The following is an 18570-nucleotide window of genomic DNA, read 5'->3' on the forward strand; positions in this document are numbered from 1 at the left end:
AAGGTGACCTACAAGAAGGGTGAAGAGGGACTTCTTACAAGAGCATGTAGTGACAGGACAACAGGGAATAGCTTCAAATGGACAGTAAGTTTAGATTAGATGTTAGGAAGAAATTCTTTACTGTGAGGGTGATGAGGCACTGGAACAGGTTGGTCAGAGAAATTGTGGTTGTCCCATCCCTGGAAGAGTTCAAGGCTAAGGCTGGATGGGAATTTGACCAACCTGGTCTAGGGAAAGGTGCCCATGCTCATGGCAGGGGGTTGGAACTAGATGATTTAGAAGGTTCCTTCCAACCCAAACCATGCTATGATTCTATGGTTCTATCCTTTGCAACACTTTTCTCCTTCCCCTCCTTTCAACGTGCACTGAAATGAAGGCGTCACTCAGGTGGAGATAATGGGGAGTTTATCAGGATGGAGTTACACTGGGGGGGAGCTGGGAATGCTCAACTGAACTGAAACCAGAAGGGAAATGTGAATGAATGACATGCAATTAATGGCTAATACTGCCACCCCATGACAAGCGGAGTCCTGAAACACTGGTGATCACTGCTGATCGCAGCCTTGTTTCTGGTCCCTCATCCACCTTCCCACTGCAGCTCCCGAGCAAAAGCTTGGAGGACTCCTGGGGCACATTTAGCCGTGTTGCAACAGAGCATGAATCACTGCAGCCGGTAAGATTCACATCAGATGCATCTTTTGTCCTTCTGCACTGCGGACTGCAGTTCTCATCAGTGACAATTTGGGGAGCTGTGGGTGGGGGCTGCTCTTCAGGTGGATCCTGTTCTGGGAGAAAGTGCTGCCCTCCCAGGGGAGATCACAGCTGCAGGGCTGGGGACTCCCCAGCAGAGCTGGAGAGGGCAGAGATCTCTCTTGTGCTGTGATGCTTGGCTTCCATCCCACGACCACAAATGACCTCCATGTGCGAGACCGTGGGCAGGCCAGCGCTCCCGTCCCGTCCCTCCTCCCGGCCTCTTCCCTCTCCCCTCCTCCCGGAGCTCCCGGCGGGCTCCCAGCGCCATCTGCCGGCTCGGCCCGGCACCCCCGCCACGCCCGCGGCCCGTGCGGTGCGGAGGGCTGTCCTCTCCCATGAGCCAACCCATCCCCAGCATCCCGCGGGCTGTTCCTCAAGAGGCGACAGACTCACAGTCAGACGTGGACCTGCAGCTCTTGGCTGCAAACATGTCGGAGAGAGGCCAGCGGCAGCCCTGGAAAACCGTGCAGAGGGCGGTAGCTGGGTGCCCTGGGAGGTCCGACGGAGAAGGGTCGGGGCTGAGAGGGTGCCTGGAAAGCCAGTGCCCCCTGCTCAGAGCCCCTCTCATGCCAGCGATCGCCCCAGTCTGCTGGCTCTTTCTGGCCCCGACAACCCTCGTACTTTCTTTCACATCACACCGAAGTTCTCTCCATCCCAGCATATTCACCTCTTTTGCTCCTGTTTCCCAGCTCATTCCCGTTCTGCCCTCCACACCCTGCCAAGACTCCTCCTGTCTGAGCTCTCTACAGGGCTCACCTTGGCCCTGGTCCCTTCGAACTCCCAAAGAGACTGTGCCCCTGTTGTGCAGCCCTTGCTCCCTCTGCTCCCTGGGTGCAACGTGCCTGCTACCCCCTTCAGCTCTATGGGGCAGCACCCTTTCCCAAGCTGTGAGTGAAACAGATCCTGGCTTCTCCTTCTGGCAGGCATTTTGGAGACCTAGGTGCTGGCTGTGCTTAGCCGATATCCACCAGACAGGAATCTGAGAGAAGCAAGTGAAGAAAAGTCTGGAGAAAGTCCAAGTCTCACTGCTGTGGAACTTCTCCCTTATATTTTTTCCTCATTTTTCTGTTTCCTCCCCTAACTCCTCAGTGGGTCTTCAGAGGAGAATAATTCATCCTTCTTGCTGTTAACACCGTGATCTTCAGTAGTCATCCCCTGCAGTCGTCTCCTGAGGAGAACCACCGCTTCTTCAGTGCAGTCCTCTGTTTGATTTTCTCACTCAGTCACTGTTCCTGCAGGGAGGGAGAGTATGGCCAGAGGTGCCATCCCCACAGCAGACACCACAGTGACTCTGTAGGCCTTGGACTACGATTGTTCTTTGGAGATGTCCAGAAGCTTGGGGATAAGGGAAATTTCAATCTGATAGATGCATGCTCTTTCTTCAGGCAGACTGATGTGTAGTTGCCATTGACACAGTACCATCAGCCTAACCTTGATCTTACTCAAAGCAGTACTATGGTCTTCATTTGTTTGATATTAAATACATCAAGGGGTTCCTGGAAACTAGCAAATAGCTACCCGTGATCAAATTATGCCTTTCTTTTCCTACAGCTGAGAAAAGAAAGCAGCATCTCAATTAGTTTTTCTTCGCTCATCTGGGGACATAATATTTCTGGAACAAGGTTTACCCTTCAGCCCTGCCCAGCCCTGAGGTGGAATTGGCCTCAGGGGCCTGCGGTTTGCTCCCAGCATTTGTAGGGATAACTTGCCCACCCAGAGCCCCATCCCCCTGGCACAAAGAAAGAGTTGCTTCCTCTGGAAGTCCATATGACCTGGGGACTGGGAAAATGTGAATGTGGGGCTGCCTTCAGCCTCCTGAGAAGAGAGCCTGGTTCTGCCTCTCATCCTCTTCCTAAACAGGGCTTCGAATTTCTTCTGTTAAAGCAAGCCAGATTTGCTGCAGGAAAAGATGCTGTTTCTCGCCACTAGGGACAGAGAGCTGCCCAGAGGGTGCTCTGGCTAGTGATGGAGCTGGACAGGTGTCTAGTTCAGAGCTGCACAGAATGCACCTCCACCCACTCAAGCGTCAGTGTGGGAATCTCTTTCATGTGGGCACCTGGCTGGCAGAGATAATGGCCCTTCTTCTGCGCCAAATCCAGGGCTTAAACATGTGCTTGGAAAGTGAAGTACCTGGACTCCATCTCCTCCTGAATCTCCCACAGTTTGAGCCCAGTGTCTTTCATACCAAGTTGCTTGATGGGATGGGATGGGACCATCTCCTTCAGTGGAGCTTGTCAAGCTTGTGTATGGCATATGGGAACAGAGAAAGGCAAGCTGGCGTTTTACGTGGCATTGGGTGGCTGAAGGCATGGTCTCTCTTCCCAGTGCTGTGAGTGTATCTAACATAATAGATCATAAATGGAAACTGCACCCACTGGGGCAGGTGGAAATGAAGCAGGCAAGAGTCTGGCCCTCCATATAGTAATCAAGTAGTCAGTTAAAATCATTGCCACTTGGAGTGTGGCCGGGGTGGTGGTTGTGTGCAGTGCATGTCGTGCACTAGCTGATAGCTGGCATTTTCACAGAGTAAAAGTAATTTAGAAACTGCTCTTACAGATCCACTGGAGGAGCATCTTGATAGCAGGAGCAGCAGCCATGTGACAGTGGGGAGAGAGATCGCTTCTCCCAGAGCGCTGCTGCAGCAGGCAGAAGGATTAATCCAAGTCTATTTTCTGGAGTTGGTTTAACACTGTGTTCGTTTATCTGCAGCTTCTGCAGATATGAAACATTTCATATTTCAGGTCTGATTTCACTGTTTCCAAGGCTGAAAGGCTTTTTTCTCTAGGGAGCAGCAGTTCTACAAGAGAACAACAAATAGGAGCCCTAGGGAAGCAGCAGAGGGAAGGAATATTTTATCTTTAGTAACTGGTCATTTCCATTTTGGAGGCAGTGAAAGAAGAACCATCTGGTGCATGCTGAATATTCACAATGTAAACAATTACTTGGTTATGAATATGTGCATGTGTTATTGTTATTTATTATTTATAGGATTCCCTAGGTGTGCATGACACTTCACAAGCAGAAAAGAAGACCAGGGCTCCTGCACCCTGATGTGGCCAGCATAAATTTAACACAATGTTCAACAGCATCAAAAGACTGCAGACGAGGGTTGGGCAGCTGGCTGGGAGTGAGAAGGAAGATGCCAGCCCTGTGAAAAAGGGCAGTGCACAATTTCTGGAGCAGTAGCTGCTTCTGCTGGCAGAAGATTGCTTCAGGTGACCATCCTCACATATTCATGCCTGTTAGTTTGGGATTTAATCCTCCCCTGCAATAAACACCATTTACATTTGTTATTTTAGTTTTCTACTCCTTAAGAGCTCTTTCCTGAAGTGTCCTGCCTGGAAATGATGCAGAATGTCAGGAACCTCGGTCCAATACTTTTCCTTGTTGTGGTAGTCACTTGGGAGTAATGGGACTGCTCAGTTGGCTTGAGCTTTATGCCCCAGGACCTTCAAATCAGTCAGCTGAAACAAATGTTTTTAAAGATGTTTTATTGCGTACTTTTCCTAATAGTCAAAGTATCTTGAAAGCAAGGAGAAGAGTCCAATCAAGTCCCAGGAGGACACATTGTTGTCAGGGTGTAATACTGAAGCCTGCTGGGTATGATGGGAATTAAAGAGCACCCAGATACCTGCAGAGGATGTTCAGAGGAAGGAAGAAATGCCTGTAGTACTTCCACCTTCTCATCCTTCCTTTTCTTCTCGCTTCCTGAACTTTTTTATAGGGGTTTTTGCCCCAGCATTCAGCCATTCTTCTGGTGCTGAGCTAGTATTGTGGGCAGGGTTTGATGAAGGGGGCAGTTGTAGGCACTTGAAGGGAAGAATCTTGAGTCTCTTAGGGGAAGACTTCCCACACTATTATGGGGACAGAGCTCAGGGGCATTTGCAGGGCCAGGGGGATGGAGGAGTGAGTGGACCACAGTGAGGGACAACAACCCCAGCTTGGGCTCAGGGCCATAAGTGCCTTACCTCCCATAACATGCCCTTCCTGCCTGTCATCAAAATTTTCTCTTCCTGCTGTTACGCTCTGATACACTGAACTTTACTTGACTGCAAAACTTTGTTTCCTGTCACCACCAGCAAGTAGCAAATGAGTCAAATGTTGATTTTTGCAACAGCTTTCCTGACACAACAGGGTGCACCATAAATTCTGACTTAGTGCACTTGTTTCAAACAGACCTGGTGCCCCCCTGCATGGGCCAGCTAGAATGGACTACAGCATCATGAGCAATCCGATATCCCAACTTTTTGGAAACATGTTGGCCATTTGGTCTTTCTCCTCTACTCCCCCAAAAATATTTAGATGTTTATATGACTCCAAGAATGAGGGAGATAAGTTAGGAAGGACAATGAAACATGTAAGGACTTTCACACAAGACAAGACAATGTTAGTGACTGCTCTGATTTTTTGTGGCCAGAGCTCTGTATTCCTGTTGATCACCTGTAAACAGCTGGCATCTCACAGTCATGGGACTCCTCCTGTTAGTCACCACCAACATCAGAGGAATGTAGCCATTGTGACAGCTCCATGGTTTCAGGAGAAGCAGTCCATGCAGCCAGCACCAGCTGAGGTAGAACATAGCAAAGCAAAGTCAGCTAATGTTTTGAAGGATGGTCTTGCTTGTACCCTGGGCATCACATCCTGTTTAAAAATAAATGCTGTAAGTTAGAAGATCACTAAGATCATCTTAGAAACCAATTAATTTTTTCCTTGTCTAAATATACCCTCGGTGCTCACTGTACTGGGGACATCTGAGTCTTGGACATTTTGGCAGAAATGACAACAACCTGGTCTGTGGGGAGGCATTGCTGTTCAGATGTTCAAGAGCTGGGTTTAGTTTGATAGGCATAAAACATCTTTTACAGACTACTCAACAACTCATGCTTCATTGGAGGCAATTGACCCTTTGCCAATAAATATTTCACTTTGTCTTCTGAAGTGCTAGAAATCCATTCACTAAAGAACATTTTTACAGGGAAAGGTGGAGAACAAGCCCTTTTGAAGAGTGGAGTTCTAGATATATTCCCTCTCCCATTCCATTCCTCTTCTTCATTCACATGGCTTCTTGACTTGAAAATGTCTCTCAAATACAAAGATACAGTAAACCACAGATAATGTCGTCAGGTGGCAGATTATTTACTCATTTACTTTTGGAATTTCTGGATTAGTTCTCAATGAATGCCACTATCTTGAATCATTACGTGTCTCTGCATAAAGACCTTGCACACCAAGCATTATCTCCTGGCTTAGTTCTACACTGAATGATAGGCTGGGAGATTTGTAATGAGAAAACAGCAGCTCCATCAGCCTGGGGAAGGTTCAACACATTGAGGCAGGAGGTTTGGCTGTATAAATCCCCTCTCTTTCTCAACACTGTCCTTGAAGGAAGAAGAAGGGGAAGGCAGTTTAGAGATTGGCCAGATGGGAGCTGAAAAAGAGGTTCAGTAGTTTAAGTCATAAATTGAGATACAGCACATCTTGACATTGTGCTAAAGTCATGACCTCAGGTCAACCTTCCCTTTTTAATAAACATCTTCCTCATAGAACCCCCCAGCACAACTGGCAATCTACATCAAAATAATTAAAACCCAGCTACCTAAAACCATGGCATCAATCTGCCTGACCTCAGTGCTGCGTGCCCCTCAGCTCTCAGGTATATGTATAACAGGAAAAATACTCCAAGATATTCTCTCTTTCTTTCAGAGGTTTTCAAAACACAAACCAAGAAGAAGTATTGAGGGAATTGGGTGGCTTCATCTAGAGAAGACATGGTAGCCACTTTCAAGTATGTTAAGGACCGCAGTGAGGAAAGGATTAATCTTTCTCTGAATCCACTGGGATAAGGATTAAGACCTTAGACTGCTGCAAGGGAGCGTCAAGCTATGTATGAAATACTCTGAATGAATAACAGTGAATTGAATGGATTGCCCGGGGGTGGTGGAGAATCTGCATCACCTGAGATCTTCAGGACCTGATCAGACTCTTGTCAGCAAGGGACAGGTAAGCTTGGAGCAAGAATATGGAGAAACTGGGAAAGATGTTTAAGTTGGCCTCTGAAGGTCATTTCTCACTGTGAGTAGAACCTTAGCATTAGATTTGTTTCAGGAAGATCAGGTCCTTCCTGGCAACCTAAGTAGAATAATGCAGAACTGAGCGAGGAAAGGGCTGAGCTCCCTTTTGCTTCATGCCTCCACCTAGGCAGATTTGAGGCTGGTCAGCACAAAAGAATGCAACTCTGCTGCCAGCCATACTGTATTTGTTTTGTTGCTGAATTGAAGACATCAGGCCTCCCCTGTTACTTTTTGTGGCCATTCAGCTTTACCTAACCCAACAGGAAACCTCTCCAGACATTGTGGGTCTTCAAGTTTTGGAAGCTAACTACCCAGACAAAGAAAAAAACCCAAAAAACACTTAATAAGGTTTGTAGTTAAGTGATAATTTAAAGCAAGCAGCGCCTGGTTTACCACAGAGAGCATTCATTTCTTCCAAAATATCAGAGCAAACAGCAGAGATTTACTGACTAATTTTGGAGAAAAATCACCATCAGACTGTATCCTGAACACTAAACTAATAGGACTGTCTGAGGCAATGCACATTTTGGGTTGGAAGAAATTATACATAATTTGGGATGCAACTCAAAGTGAGATCTTGAAAGATGTTGAGCAGGCTGTATCAGAGCATGGCATCAACTGGAACAATATTTATTCTGTTTAAAATCTCTGAGCACAAGGAACTAGGAGATCTGGAGACAAAGCTATTAAAACTGTCATCTGCTAGTCATTACCAAGAGTAGCCCAGGTGATTGAACTAGAGGATGAAATCACCAGCTGACAACTGTATAGGTTATGCCAGTGGCTTCCCACCCCACTTGCTAAAGGGACATACTGGGAAAGAGTCTATACCAGGGAAAGTCCCCCCACACAATTAGCCAGCAGGGGAGAGTGGAGTAGTGACACTCAGCATCATCATGTGTTCTTTATGTCCAGCTGTGAAGTTCTTCCAGAGAAAGGCATATAGCATAATCCCTGCTCCCTTCTTGTTGAAAAACAAGAAAATCTTGACACATGAGTGAGGTGATTGACCTTTGGTTGAAAAGCAGAATGGGGAAATACTCTAACTCTCGGGTCACAAAAAGATTCGGACAAGAAAAAGTGAGATAGTATTTCTGAGTGTCACACATTGAAATTGTCTCATGATATTGGTTTTAGAGCAGGAGAAAATCCAATTCATGCAGTAAATGTTTTTACTTTTAAATATTTGCTCCAAATTAACTACTGTTCCCATTTTTCACTTACTCCCTGTGGTAATCTCCTTATTTACCCATCTCTCTCTTATATATGCGCATGCATAGGCAAATTCATCCCCAGTCAACTTCTCCCTCATCCTGTAAACAGCTCATAATATCAACACAACAGCATTGAAAGAGGATTTATTTACTATATAATAAAATATGAATCCACTATTTTGACAGTGACAAACAATAAGCATCAGTTTGCAGGAGCATTTTAATGAGAATGTGGGGAATAATCTGCCTCACCATTCTTCAGTTCCAGTGGAAAACAGTTTTTCCCCTTCCCTTCCCTTCCCTTCCCTTCCCTTCCCTTCCCTTCCCTTCCCTTCCCTTCCCTTCCCTTCCCTTCCCTTCCCTTCCCTTCCCTTCCCTTCCCTTCCCTTCCCTTCCCTTCCCTTCCCTTCCCTTCCCTTCCCTTCCCTTCCCTTCCCTTCCCTTCCCTTCCCTTCCCTTCCCTTCCCTTCCCTTCCCTTCCCTTCCCTTCCCTTCCCTTCCCTTCCCTTCCCTTCCCTTCCCTTCCCTTCCCTTCCCTTCCCTTCCCTTCCCTTCCCTTCCCTTCCCTTCCCTTCCCTTCCCTTCCCTTTCCTTCCCCTCCCCTCCCCTCCCCTCCCCTCCCCTCCCCTCCCCTCCCCTCCCCTTCCCTCCCCTGCTTTGGCTACAGCTTTTGATGTTCCCTATGCAGGCAGGCTTAATGTCTTTCATGAGATGCAGTCCCTTCAGTCAGGGCTCTTTCATGACATGAAAAGCTTTCTCTGTAATTTTTTTATTATTATTTTTATGTAAGCTGTTAAAACATGGAGAAAACACTGTCTGATTATTTAAAGATAAAATCCAGACTGGGTCACATATCTCTATTGCAAGACTCAGTCTACTTTAAATTGATGAGCTGAGGGAATATTGGAGGATTTTTATTCTCAGTAGTCGTGACAGGCGAATGAGGGAGGTGGGAGTGAAAGCTAGATGGGTTCTGAGCAGCTTTTCCTCCAGTTCTGCCGGAGGTGTCTCTTAGCTGTTCATCACTGTAGATCCAGTGCCTACAGTCTTGGTTTGCACTTGCTTGTATTATTGCCACTGCTTTTCTCAGAAATGTTGAATCATGAAAGTTATCTGGGAGAAAAAAAAGAAGTTATTTCTAAGGAAGAACCCTTGAACACTCGGTTGCTGTAACCACCTTCCGTGCTAGTGCACGTGCAGGAGACAGGCACAGCCACTCTCTCCTCAAGGCCTCTCTCCCTAGAAACTGAGGCATGAAAAACATTTCAGTTTTGCTCTGCACCTTCAGGCAAAGGGAGAATCTCTTGTGGAGAAGCAGAGTCTGTGCTGAGGGGCTGGCCAGTAAGCATAGGACCTCAGTTAGGCAAAACATATCTTTATTCGGCTTTTGACCAGTGCAGAGTTTGACTGTCTGCAAGGGCACAGCTGCAGCTCAGCAGCCCTCTTTTCTCCCCTTCTCCTGTCATGTGTGGCTCATCTGTGGAGGGAGAGAGGGATGCTATTCATTGGAGCTGGGAGGGTGCAGCACGTAGGTGTGTAGGAGAAGGAGCGGCTGTGCACAGCGCCTGTGTAGACAGTACAAGGACAGCGTGGGTGGGCAGAGGGGGGTGAGGGTGTGCAGCTGTCAGAGAGCAAACACGTTTCTTCAAAACTTTTACCAGCATGTCATACTGCCCAGGCTCCACTTGCCCAGGTCAGAGCCTTTCCTGCTGTTGTGTTAAGGTGCCTGCAAAGCTAGGGAGGCTTTAAATCTGCAGAGACTTCCCCTCACGTTTCTCCTTGCCCCTAGTGCCCCTAGTTCCCCTAGTGCCCCTGGTGTCCCCTCACCCTGCCTCCCTCACCCACGCCGTGGGAAGGAAGGGTACTCCACAGGCTGTAGCAGCAGAACGCCCCTTCCCACTCCTCTGCTCTCCCCGTGGGACTTGTCAGAACCTCAGAGCCCCAAGAGCACACTTCTCTTCTCCAGGGCCCAGGTCGTCCTCGGAGGGAGACAGAGGGACTAGAAGCAGATACGGATGGTGCTGAAGGGACAGCTCCGGCGGGGGATGGGCAGGGTCCGACCGGGGACAGGGACATGGGGAGGGTCGGGAAGGGAGAGGACCAGACAAGAATAGGACTAGGGAGGGAGATGAAGAGAAGGAGGGAGAAGACCAGACTGGAGCTGAAAAGCACAGGGACAAGTACAGAGACAGGGAGAGACGGGAGGCATTAGACGCAGAGAGACAGACACGGGGCAGGGACAGAGAGAAGAGGAACAGGACAAAGCCGAACCGAGCAGGACAGAAAAAAAGCATGAGGGGAGAGGGAAAGGGAGAGGGAGGGAGAGAGGGAGAAGGAGAGCAGGGCAGACGCCGGGCTGTGCTCCGGCTCGGCTGCCATGGGGATCTCGGCACAGCCAGTTGTAGCAGCGGCTCCGCCGGCGCCAGACACGCCGGTACCGGGCGGCACCCGCCGCGCCTGGGGACAAGGGGACTGCAAGGTGGCAGCGCGGCGGGGCCGCGGCGGGGACCCCTCCGGGCCGCCGGGGCTTTGCAGACACCGCGGCGCTGGGGAGCCCTTTGGGGCTGCCGGCATGGGGGTGCTCGGGGTGCCGGGGCACCTACACGGCCACCCAGCCAGCTGCCCGCCGCGAGTGGTCCTCCGGGCTTTCCTTGAGCCCTGACGATGCCGGCTGAATCCCGGGGCCGGGGGTACCGGGACTGGGGTGCCCGCCCGCCCGGCAGGGATGAGCCGTGCCCACTCGGAGCCGCAGCTGCAGCAGCGGGGACGCCCCGGCCCGGTAGCCGAGCGCTGCAGGTTGCCTCTGGACACACTCGACCAGCTGTTTTGTACATTTTCTAATTTCGTGCAGAACAGGGCAGCGGTCATAGAGGTAATCTGTAGATCCGTGGCTTTAAGGGATAAATTAGAGCACTGGATTTGATCCGTATTGCAGTGGATTAGAGCAACCTATCCCCCCTCCCCTTCTCCTCCTCCCACCCCTCCTTTCCAATTCACTCCCCCCTCCTTCAGCACCACCTTTTTTCCTTTCATGCAATACCAAAACTGATCCTGCCTGGCAGAGGGACTCTGCTAGGCGAACAGAGCGGTGACCACGTCGCCTGCACACCGCGGGAGCCGCCTCTCCCCTTCCAGCCGCCGCAGCCCCTCCGGGGCATCGCTGCTGCAAGTTCCCCGGAGGCAGGCGCCGAGGTGTCTCCTCCGGGCGCCGGGAAGCAGTCGCTGCCCACGGGCTGTCCCTTTGCCCCGGCCCGGCCGGGGCCGTGAAGCGGCGGCGAGGGAGAGCAGTCCCCGGAGGGCATTTCCCAGAGGCAGCGGGGCCGGGACCTGGCAGGAAATGGAAGGATGAAGTGTGTAGCCGGAGCGCTGATGTTCCTTCTCTTCTTGCTTTCCCCCGCAGGAACGTAATCCGCAATGCTAGTTCTCAGGTTGCTCAATGTTGTGGCTCCAGCCTACTTCTTGTGCATCTCCCTAGTGACCTTCGTCCTCCAGATCTTTCTCTTCATCCCCAGCATGTTCAGAGACCCTTCCACCACCCCACTTTTCTCTCCTGCTCTGCTGCATGGGGCCCTCTTCCTCTTCCTCTCAGCTAATGCCCTGGGCAACTACGTCCTTGTGATCCAGAGCTCCCCCGAGGACTTGGGCAAGGACTTAAACTTGGGCAAAGGAGGCGAAGTGGCGGACTGGCTGGATGGAAGCAGGTCCCCTGGCTCAGCCTTGCCCAGCACTCACTTCTGTAGACTGTGTGCCAGAGTCACCCAGAGGCATGACCACCACTGTTTCTTCACAGGGAACTGCATCGGGAGCAGGAACATGCGAAACTTCATCATGTTCTGTCTCTACACCTCCTTGGCTTGCCTCGACTCCCTGGTGGCAGGCATGGCTTACATTTCTGCTACACTCTCCATGTCCTTTGTGGACCCACTGGCCTTCTTCACTCTTCTGCCTCACTCTATCAGCCAGTTCTTCTCAGGTAAGGACTCCTTGCTCAGACATAAGGAGTGGGTTCCTCCTCTAGGGCTCCTGAGATGGGGGGGACCTGATCTTCCTTGGATAGCCGTGTTGTGGAGAGGTGGTAGGGAAATGGGCAAGAGGGGCAGTTGGCCTTCTTTGGAGGCTAGAGACAGCCTTTGCAAAGGACTTTGCTTCACATGAAATAGAAGTTGGGACCTACTCCTGGTTACAGCCACAGCCCTATTCCTAATGCATTAGGCTCTGGAAAATGCTCCGTAACCAACCTGTTGGTGACAGACTAGGGCTATCTGTTGTGCAGGACATATATTGCAATTAGACAGAGGAAATGGATTTCACTCATTGTTCTGCAGGTGTGGGGAATCTTTTTCTGGTCTTACAGGCAAAGATGGGGGGGTTCTGTAGGTTTTTGTATCGTACAAATCTGCAGGTTCCCCGTATTCCAGCAGATATGCCCTCATTCTCTTTGTCCAGGTCCACTCAGCCCCTCCACTGTCACCCACCTCCCGCCTCCTGGCAGTGCAAACTTACTGAGATCTTTTCATCCTTTCAGCACTGGGAATTGGGATTCAGGCAACAGAAACCGAGAGAAGAGTTAATGTGACATGATTAGCCACCTCTTTTGTGACCCCAGTCTGAGACACAAGTCCACAGAGAACCAGAGGAAATTCTCTGTGCTCACTCTTTGCAAGAGCTCCACATCAAAAGCAAAAACCTTCTCCTTGCTGCCATCCTTTACTTTTCTTTCTGCTTCTTCCCCTTTCCCCTCTCTCCTGGCCTTTCCATAAATCTCCACAACCCTTCTCTTTCCCTCTCCTGATGTTGCTCCCATAACTCATCCTCTGCCCTTCTGGCCTTGCCTCTTCACCTTGCAACACACCCTCAGACTGTCCAGCCTCAACCCTTTCTCTGTCCAAACCCGAGAGCTAGAGAAGAGACTATACAGACAGTTTAGACTGTTACTTTGCCCTGAAAGCAACTACAGAAAATTGACATTTCCCCCCATGCAGTTTATGCCTTGTACACTTAGATCAGCTTTCACTAGGTTAAAATACGTATCCCATATATTTTAGCTTTGCAGATTCAGCTGAGCTCAGTAAGAAGGGAGCCTATTTTGGCTTGTGCACTGTCACCAGAAGTGTTGATTACAATCTGAGTGTGGAGTCTCCACTACTAAGGATACAGGAGCCAGAGAGGCTCCAGCTTACTTTTCAGATTCCAGGCTGGGTTTGGAGGTTTGCCATCTGAAAACAAACAAATATCTCTCTACTTGGCAAATTAGCAGATTTGTCATGGTAATCACTGAGAGACAATAAACATGACATCCTGCCATGACATTTTTATGGAGTCATTTTTCCATCTAGAAGAATTTTTGTAAATAATATAGCATGAGCTTCACTAGCATTAGAAACACTGGGAGTGATTTTCCCCTGTGCCTAAGCTCTGGTCAGCACAGCAGCCTGGGAGGGGGAGCAGGGATGTGGGAGATTATCAAGGAATTAGTTCTCTCTGAGGGCTCATCTCCACTGAGCTGCGTCCTAGCACATCTTTGCAGAACCACTGAAGTGACCCAGCTCTGGTGTCAGCAACTGCAGTGCCAAACACAGCAAGTGGGCAGTGTTTAGTGGGACACGATGGGGCTGGGTGCAGGGTTGGGAGCCAGAGCACCCCTGACAACCTCTAGTTCTGCTGGGATGAGAACTGCTGCCTCACACAGCAATATACAGGCATGTGGTGTCTTGATTGCTTGGGAGAAAGGACCTACTAGGCTTCTACCAGCACATTTAATCTCCAGTTCAGGTAAGAAATACACAGTCTTGAACAGTTACCTGGAAGGGCTGCCCACACAGTATTTTTCATCTAACTTAACTATTACTTAAGGGTTGTTATATGATCCAGAGAATTGCTGCAGCAGGGAAAAAGCTTTACCTTTCTTCTTCTCCATCATGCCCACTGTACTGCAGAAGGAGTAAAGGAGGATAAAGGGTGAATCTGCTGGTCTTACGTCCAACAAGTGTTCCCTGTTTTCATGCTGGGAAAATTTTCAGCTGGCTCATTCTACCCAGACTGTGCTCAGGCATGCATTTCAGAATCTGACCCAAAGTCTATAATTGCAGCCTATGATTCAGCTTTTCTGTCATGGATAATGTATGGCAATAAGCTTGAAATCATACCAGGTCACTTAGAGCAAAAGTGGATCCGAGACTAAAAGAGACTGTGGTGATGAGGAACAAATGGAGAGCACTTTTGTAAACATAGGTCAGATTGGATCCACTAGAGAAATTATAGAAAATGCTTTATGTAGGTAGCCTGAAGAAAAGGTTAAAAAAATCATGTATCTGAAAGGGATAGCTCAGAGATGCTTAATATTTTCAAGGGGAAACAAGGGTAATTACTTTCTGGATGTTGAATTTCATCAGCTTATATAAATAAAGCTTACAGCAGCCTTGCAAAGGTTCTAAAGAAAATAGCTGTATTTCTCCATATCCCATCTGAGTATCAGCTATAGGAAAGAACAAATGTCTGTCACATTCTGGTCCAGTAAAAGAGGGACAGAGAATCCCATATTAGGCTTCCTACCTGGTAGATTAAGTTATTCTGGCAGAATTGGTATGAGGATTTGTCATTATCCTAAGGGGCTTGTTCTTCTATTGCTGTGTTGCATACAGAGCCCACTGAGCTGAATGGGGTCTAATAAGAAGGGAAAGATGACACTGCATTTTGGAAAAAAACCTGAATGACTCCTGAGTGTTTTTCAAGTGAGGACAATCTCTGAAAGCTTGAGGCTGTAGTCAGTGTCCTTACAAATCATCCTCAGAGGAGCCTGCCCCAATCTCTCACTTACAGCACTGCCAGGTGGAGAAGCCAGGATTCACAGATTGCAAAACCAGATGATATCACCTAATCCAGCCTTCTGCAGAAGAGAAGGAAGACATGCATATCAGTGACCCTTATATTGAACTTAAAAACTGAAACAGCCATGTACCTGCTCCACCACAGTTGCTCTTGTAGGGCCCATAGTCTTCCAGAGGGACAGGAGCATGTGAGAGATGTTTTATTTCTAAACCTTGCAGGAACCGGTGAGAGGATATCAGCTATTTATACTGGTATTGAAACACATTTAACTCCCTTTGTGTAAATATGGGTGTTTAATAATACAGCAATATACACAAAATACGAGTGTAAACATCATATGGGCACACAGAGAATATTATATTAATAGGTTTAGATTGGCTTATACACTGAAAGGTCACTCAGTGATACCTGCTGTTATACTAACATTTTCCAGAAGGAGTTCTAAAATCATTGTAGAGGAAAGGGCCCACAGAATATTTTTATTTAAATACATTAATCATAAATATATACTAAAAAACTCTCTGTTGAATTAGGAGCTTCAGATATACAAAGTATTTTGACTATTCTAGCAGCACCTTATAAAAGGAATTTGGATTATATTTTGGAAAGATTTCTGTTTCTTTCTTGCATTCATGTGAAAACTGCCTTTGCCAAAGGTAGGAAAGTCGTTATTGATTTTTTTTCTTTCTTCACACACACACACATATATATATGTATGCATACACACGCATATAGTGGAGAAAGAGAGAGAAAAATGGAGAGAGAAATTTCAGATCTTTTTACCTCGTATTAATAAACACAGTAAAGTTTCTGAAGCACCTACATGCTGTAGGATCCACTTCCCATTTCAAAAACCTAGAAGTCTTAGATTCATTGTGATGAGTAGATAAATCCTTAAATAAATTAATCATTCTTCAAAATAGTGCTGGACTCTTACAGACATGCTTAATTTCTGACTGACTTTGGCCCTATAATCTAGATCCTCACATTAACAGTAAAATGAGAGGTGTGGAGAGACCATTATCATTTTAGTATTTCCCCAGGGAGGTCCATTGCATCAGATACTATGAAGAAAATAAATTAACATATTTAGAACAAGCAGCCTGTCTTGCTCCTACGTCGCCTCTTGTGGCCAGAGGCTTGTTGGTTCTTGGAGCTGAGTGTTACACTGCGTGTGAGGTGTGTCTAAGCTCTTTCTTCTGTTGTCCTCCCTCCCCCTGACTCTTGGTCTGCAGGAGCTCTCCTTAGCTCTGAGATGTTTGTCATCCTCATGCTCTACCTCTGGCTTGGGATCGGACTGGCCTGCGCTGGCTTCTGCTGCCACCAGATGCTGCTGATCCTGCGTGGGCAGACTCGATACCAGGTGCGGAAAGGGATGGTGGTAAGAGCCCGGCCCTGGAGGGAGAACCTGCAAGAGGTCTTTGGCAAGAGGTGGCTGCTAGGACTTCTCATCCCTGTGCTGAATGTGGAAAGTGACTACCGTAGGCAGAAAGAGAAATAAAATACCCACGTGCGGGTGTGCAGCCCGTGCACACAACGCCTCCTCTGTTCTCTCCCACTGTCTCCTGGATCACTAAAAAGCTGGGCTACTCCATGTCTCGGGATTGCAGCTGCTGTGGGAGGAAAGGATGGGCTATCAAACAGAATAAATTTAGCATATTAACATGGAGATCACAAAACATGTAGATGAGATACTGCAGCTTAGTAGTCACATCACTGCACCTGTGTATGTGGCAACAGTCTTTGAAGTAGCAGAAAAATTAGTCAGACCTTCTTGTGGCTCCCTGCCTGACTCCTCCAGTCACCAGCCCCATTAGTCACCCTACATAGTCCTAACAAACCACAGCAGGAGCTTTCAGAGAGGCTGGACTGTTGTGATATACTGTAAAAAATGGTGTCTGTTCCTTGGTAGGGTTTTGCAGGGTGCCAACATGAGGCAGGGTTACACACTTGAGGTAACTTCATGTGAGAGCATTCTTCAATGAGCATTGTTCAAGAAGTGTTTGGACAATGATCTCAGGCACATGGTAGGATTCTTGGGGTTGTCCTGTGCAGAGCCACGAGTTGGACTTCAGTGATCCTTGTGGGTCCCTTCCAACTCTGGATATGATTCTATGATTCACAACACTGAGAAGCGCTTAATGCCAGAACTACAGTGCAATCAAGCTGCCCTTGATTGCAGGCTATGCACATGGTAAATGTGACAGGTAAACCTTCTCTCCACAGCCTAGAAAATCAGGAGGAAGACAAAGAGAAATTGAGAATTTCTCATTTCTGTTCTTGATCTGCTCTCTATGCAATGATATGTCAGGACTGTAGCTCTGCTACTTATTTTTAGTAGTCCTTTGTCCAGTGACAGAGTCCAGGCAAAGCTGCCCTTCTGACAGGGAGCAGCAAGCAGATAAATCCTGATCAGATGGAGGCACAAGGAGAGGAAAGCACAAGGTGAATGAAAATGTGTTTGAGAAGCTGTGTGATGAGGCAGGTGATGCATGCCTGTGAGAGACAGAGGGAAGTGTGGACACACAGTGAGCAGTTGGGAGGCTGCCAAGAGCCTTGCTGCTATGTAAGAGCCCTGATGCATCACCCTCTCACAGGGGACACCTGCACCATTAGTGCTGTGAAGAGTTCAAAATCCCAGAAGACAGGAAGGGTTTCCAGCCTATCAGGACACTTCATTTTGCACTAAAACAAACAGAAAAATGGTTATCTCAGACATCCCTGCCACACTGTAGTTACAGGCTGTCCAGGGCAATTCCCTCTCGCATTGCTGCAAAGGGGTAAATTCATCCATGTTATAACTCCATTAAGGAGGTTAATAGAATTACTACAGGGATTAATCCACTTAATGTGTCAGTTGTTTTTTAGCTGCAGCAACAGTCCATGAGACCCTATGCTAATAGGTGCCTTAAGAAAGGATACCACGACACCTCTACCAGGATCATAGCGCTGGATTCCCCAGCAGCTCCAACAAGCAGCCTCTGTTTTGGCAAACTGCATCACCCTATGTGGGCTGGATAGGAACGCATCGCTTCTCTCTAATAGGGTGAGGAGTATGCTGACAAGCTGTGAGAAATGTTATTTCTTCCTCAGAAATACTCTTGGTGCATCCCAGGTAGGGGAATGCACCTTACTTTCATCCTCGAGTTTCTCACAAGCCAGTGGCACTACAGGCTTTGTAAGCGTCTTTTACCATTCACACTCAAATACATGTTTGAGTCAATAAGAAACAAAGTCTATTGTGATGAGCAAAGTAACCTTGAAAATATACTGGAAAAACCCTTAGCTGGATAATTAAAACATGTAGGATCTATGTCCTTCCATGTTGTGTGTGTTCGCATGAACACACCACTGTTTCCATGTGTAACACGCTGTATTTTCACTAACAGTGAACAATAAAAAGTGTTCTGATTTTTTACATGAGCTCTATTGTGCTTTTTGACAGTTAGTTGTCATTAGCTGTCTCTGTACATTTGTTACAGCATACACACAGACATGTTGAAGGAAGAACTTAGGATTTGTTTATTGGCTTTGCCAATAATTCATTGTGTGATTTTTGACAAGTTCTTTCATCTTCCCTACTTTAATGTAATGACCAATCTAACAATGCATCTAATAACCAATTTGCAGACCCATTCTAATTTCTATCTATAAATTACACTATCAACCTCAACTGAAAGGTATGGGAAAATTAAGCTATTATC

The 18570-nt window shown here is 47.7% G+C and overlaps 1 protein-coding gene across 1 annotated transcript; it reads left to right on the forward strand.

Moving 5' to 3' along the window:
* The first annotated feature begins 11083 nt into the window (after nucleotides 1–11083).
* Nucleotides 11084–18284, forward strand: ZDHHC22 (zinc finger DHHC-type palmitoyltransferase 22). The gene is made up of 2 exons (XM_051806405.1): nucleotides 11084–12011; nucleotides 16102–18284. Exons 1-2 carry the CDS (start codon nucleotides 11453–11455, stop codon nucleotides 16365–16367), a joined length of 825 nt encoding a protein of 274 aa, XP_051662365.1. The 5' UTR covers nucleotides 11084–11452; the 3' UTR covers nucleotides 16368–18284.
* Nucleotides 18285–18570: the final 286 nt, after the last annotated feature.

Source organism: Manacus candei, unplaced genomic scaffold (assembly GCF_025592945.1).
Source record: "Manacus candei isolate 608988 ecotype Guabito, Panama unplaced genomic scaffold, ASM2559294v1 h1tg000067l, whole genome shotgun sequence".
Taxonomy (NCBI): domain Eukaryota; kingdom Metazoa; phylum Chordata; class Aves; order Passeriformes; family Pipridae; genus Manacus; species Manacus candei.

Bases quoted from the DNA above. Each gene is read 5' to 3' on its own strand.
- ZDHHC22 (XM_051806405.1), top strand. From the start codon at position 11,453: ATGCTAGTTCTCAGGTTGCTCAATGTTGTGGCTCCAGCCTACTTCTTG. The intron at 12,012-16,101 runs GTAAGGACTCCT...CTTGGTCTGCAG, and splicing joins TATCAGCCAGTTCTTCTCAG to GAGCTCTCCTTAGCTCTGAG.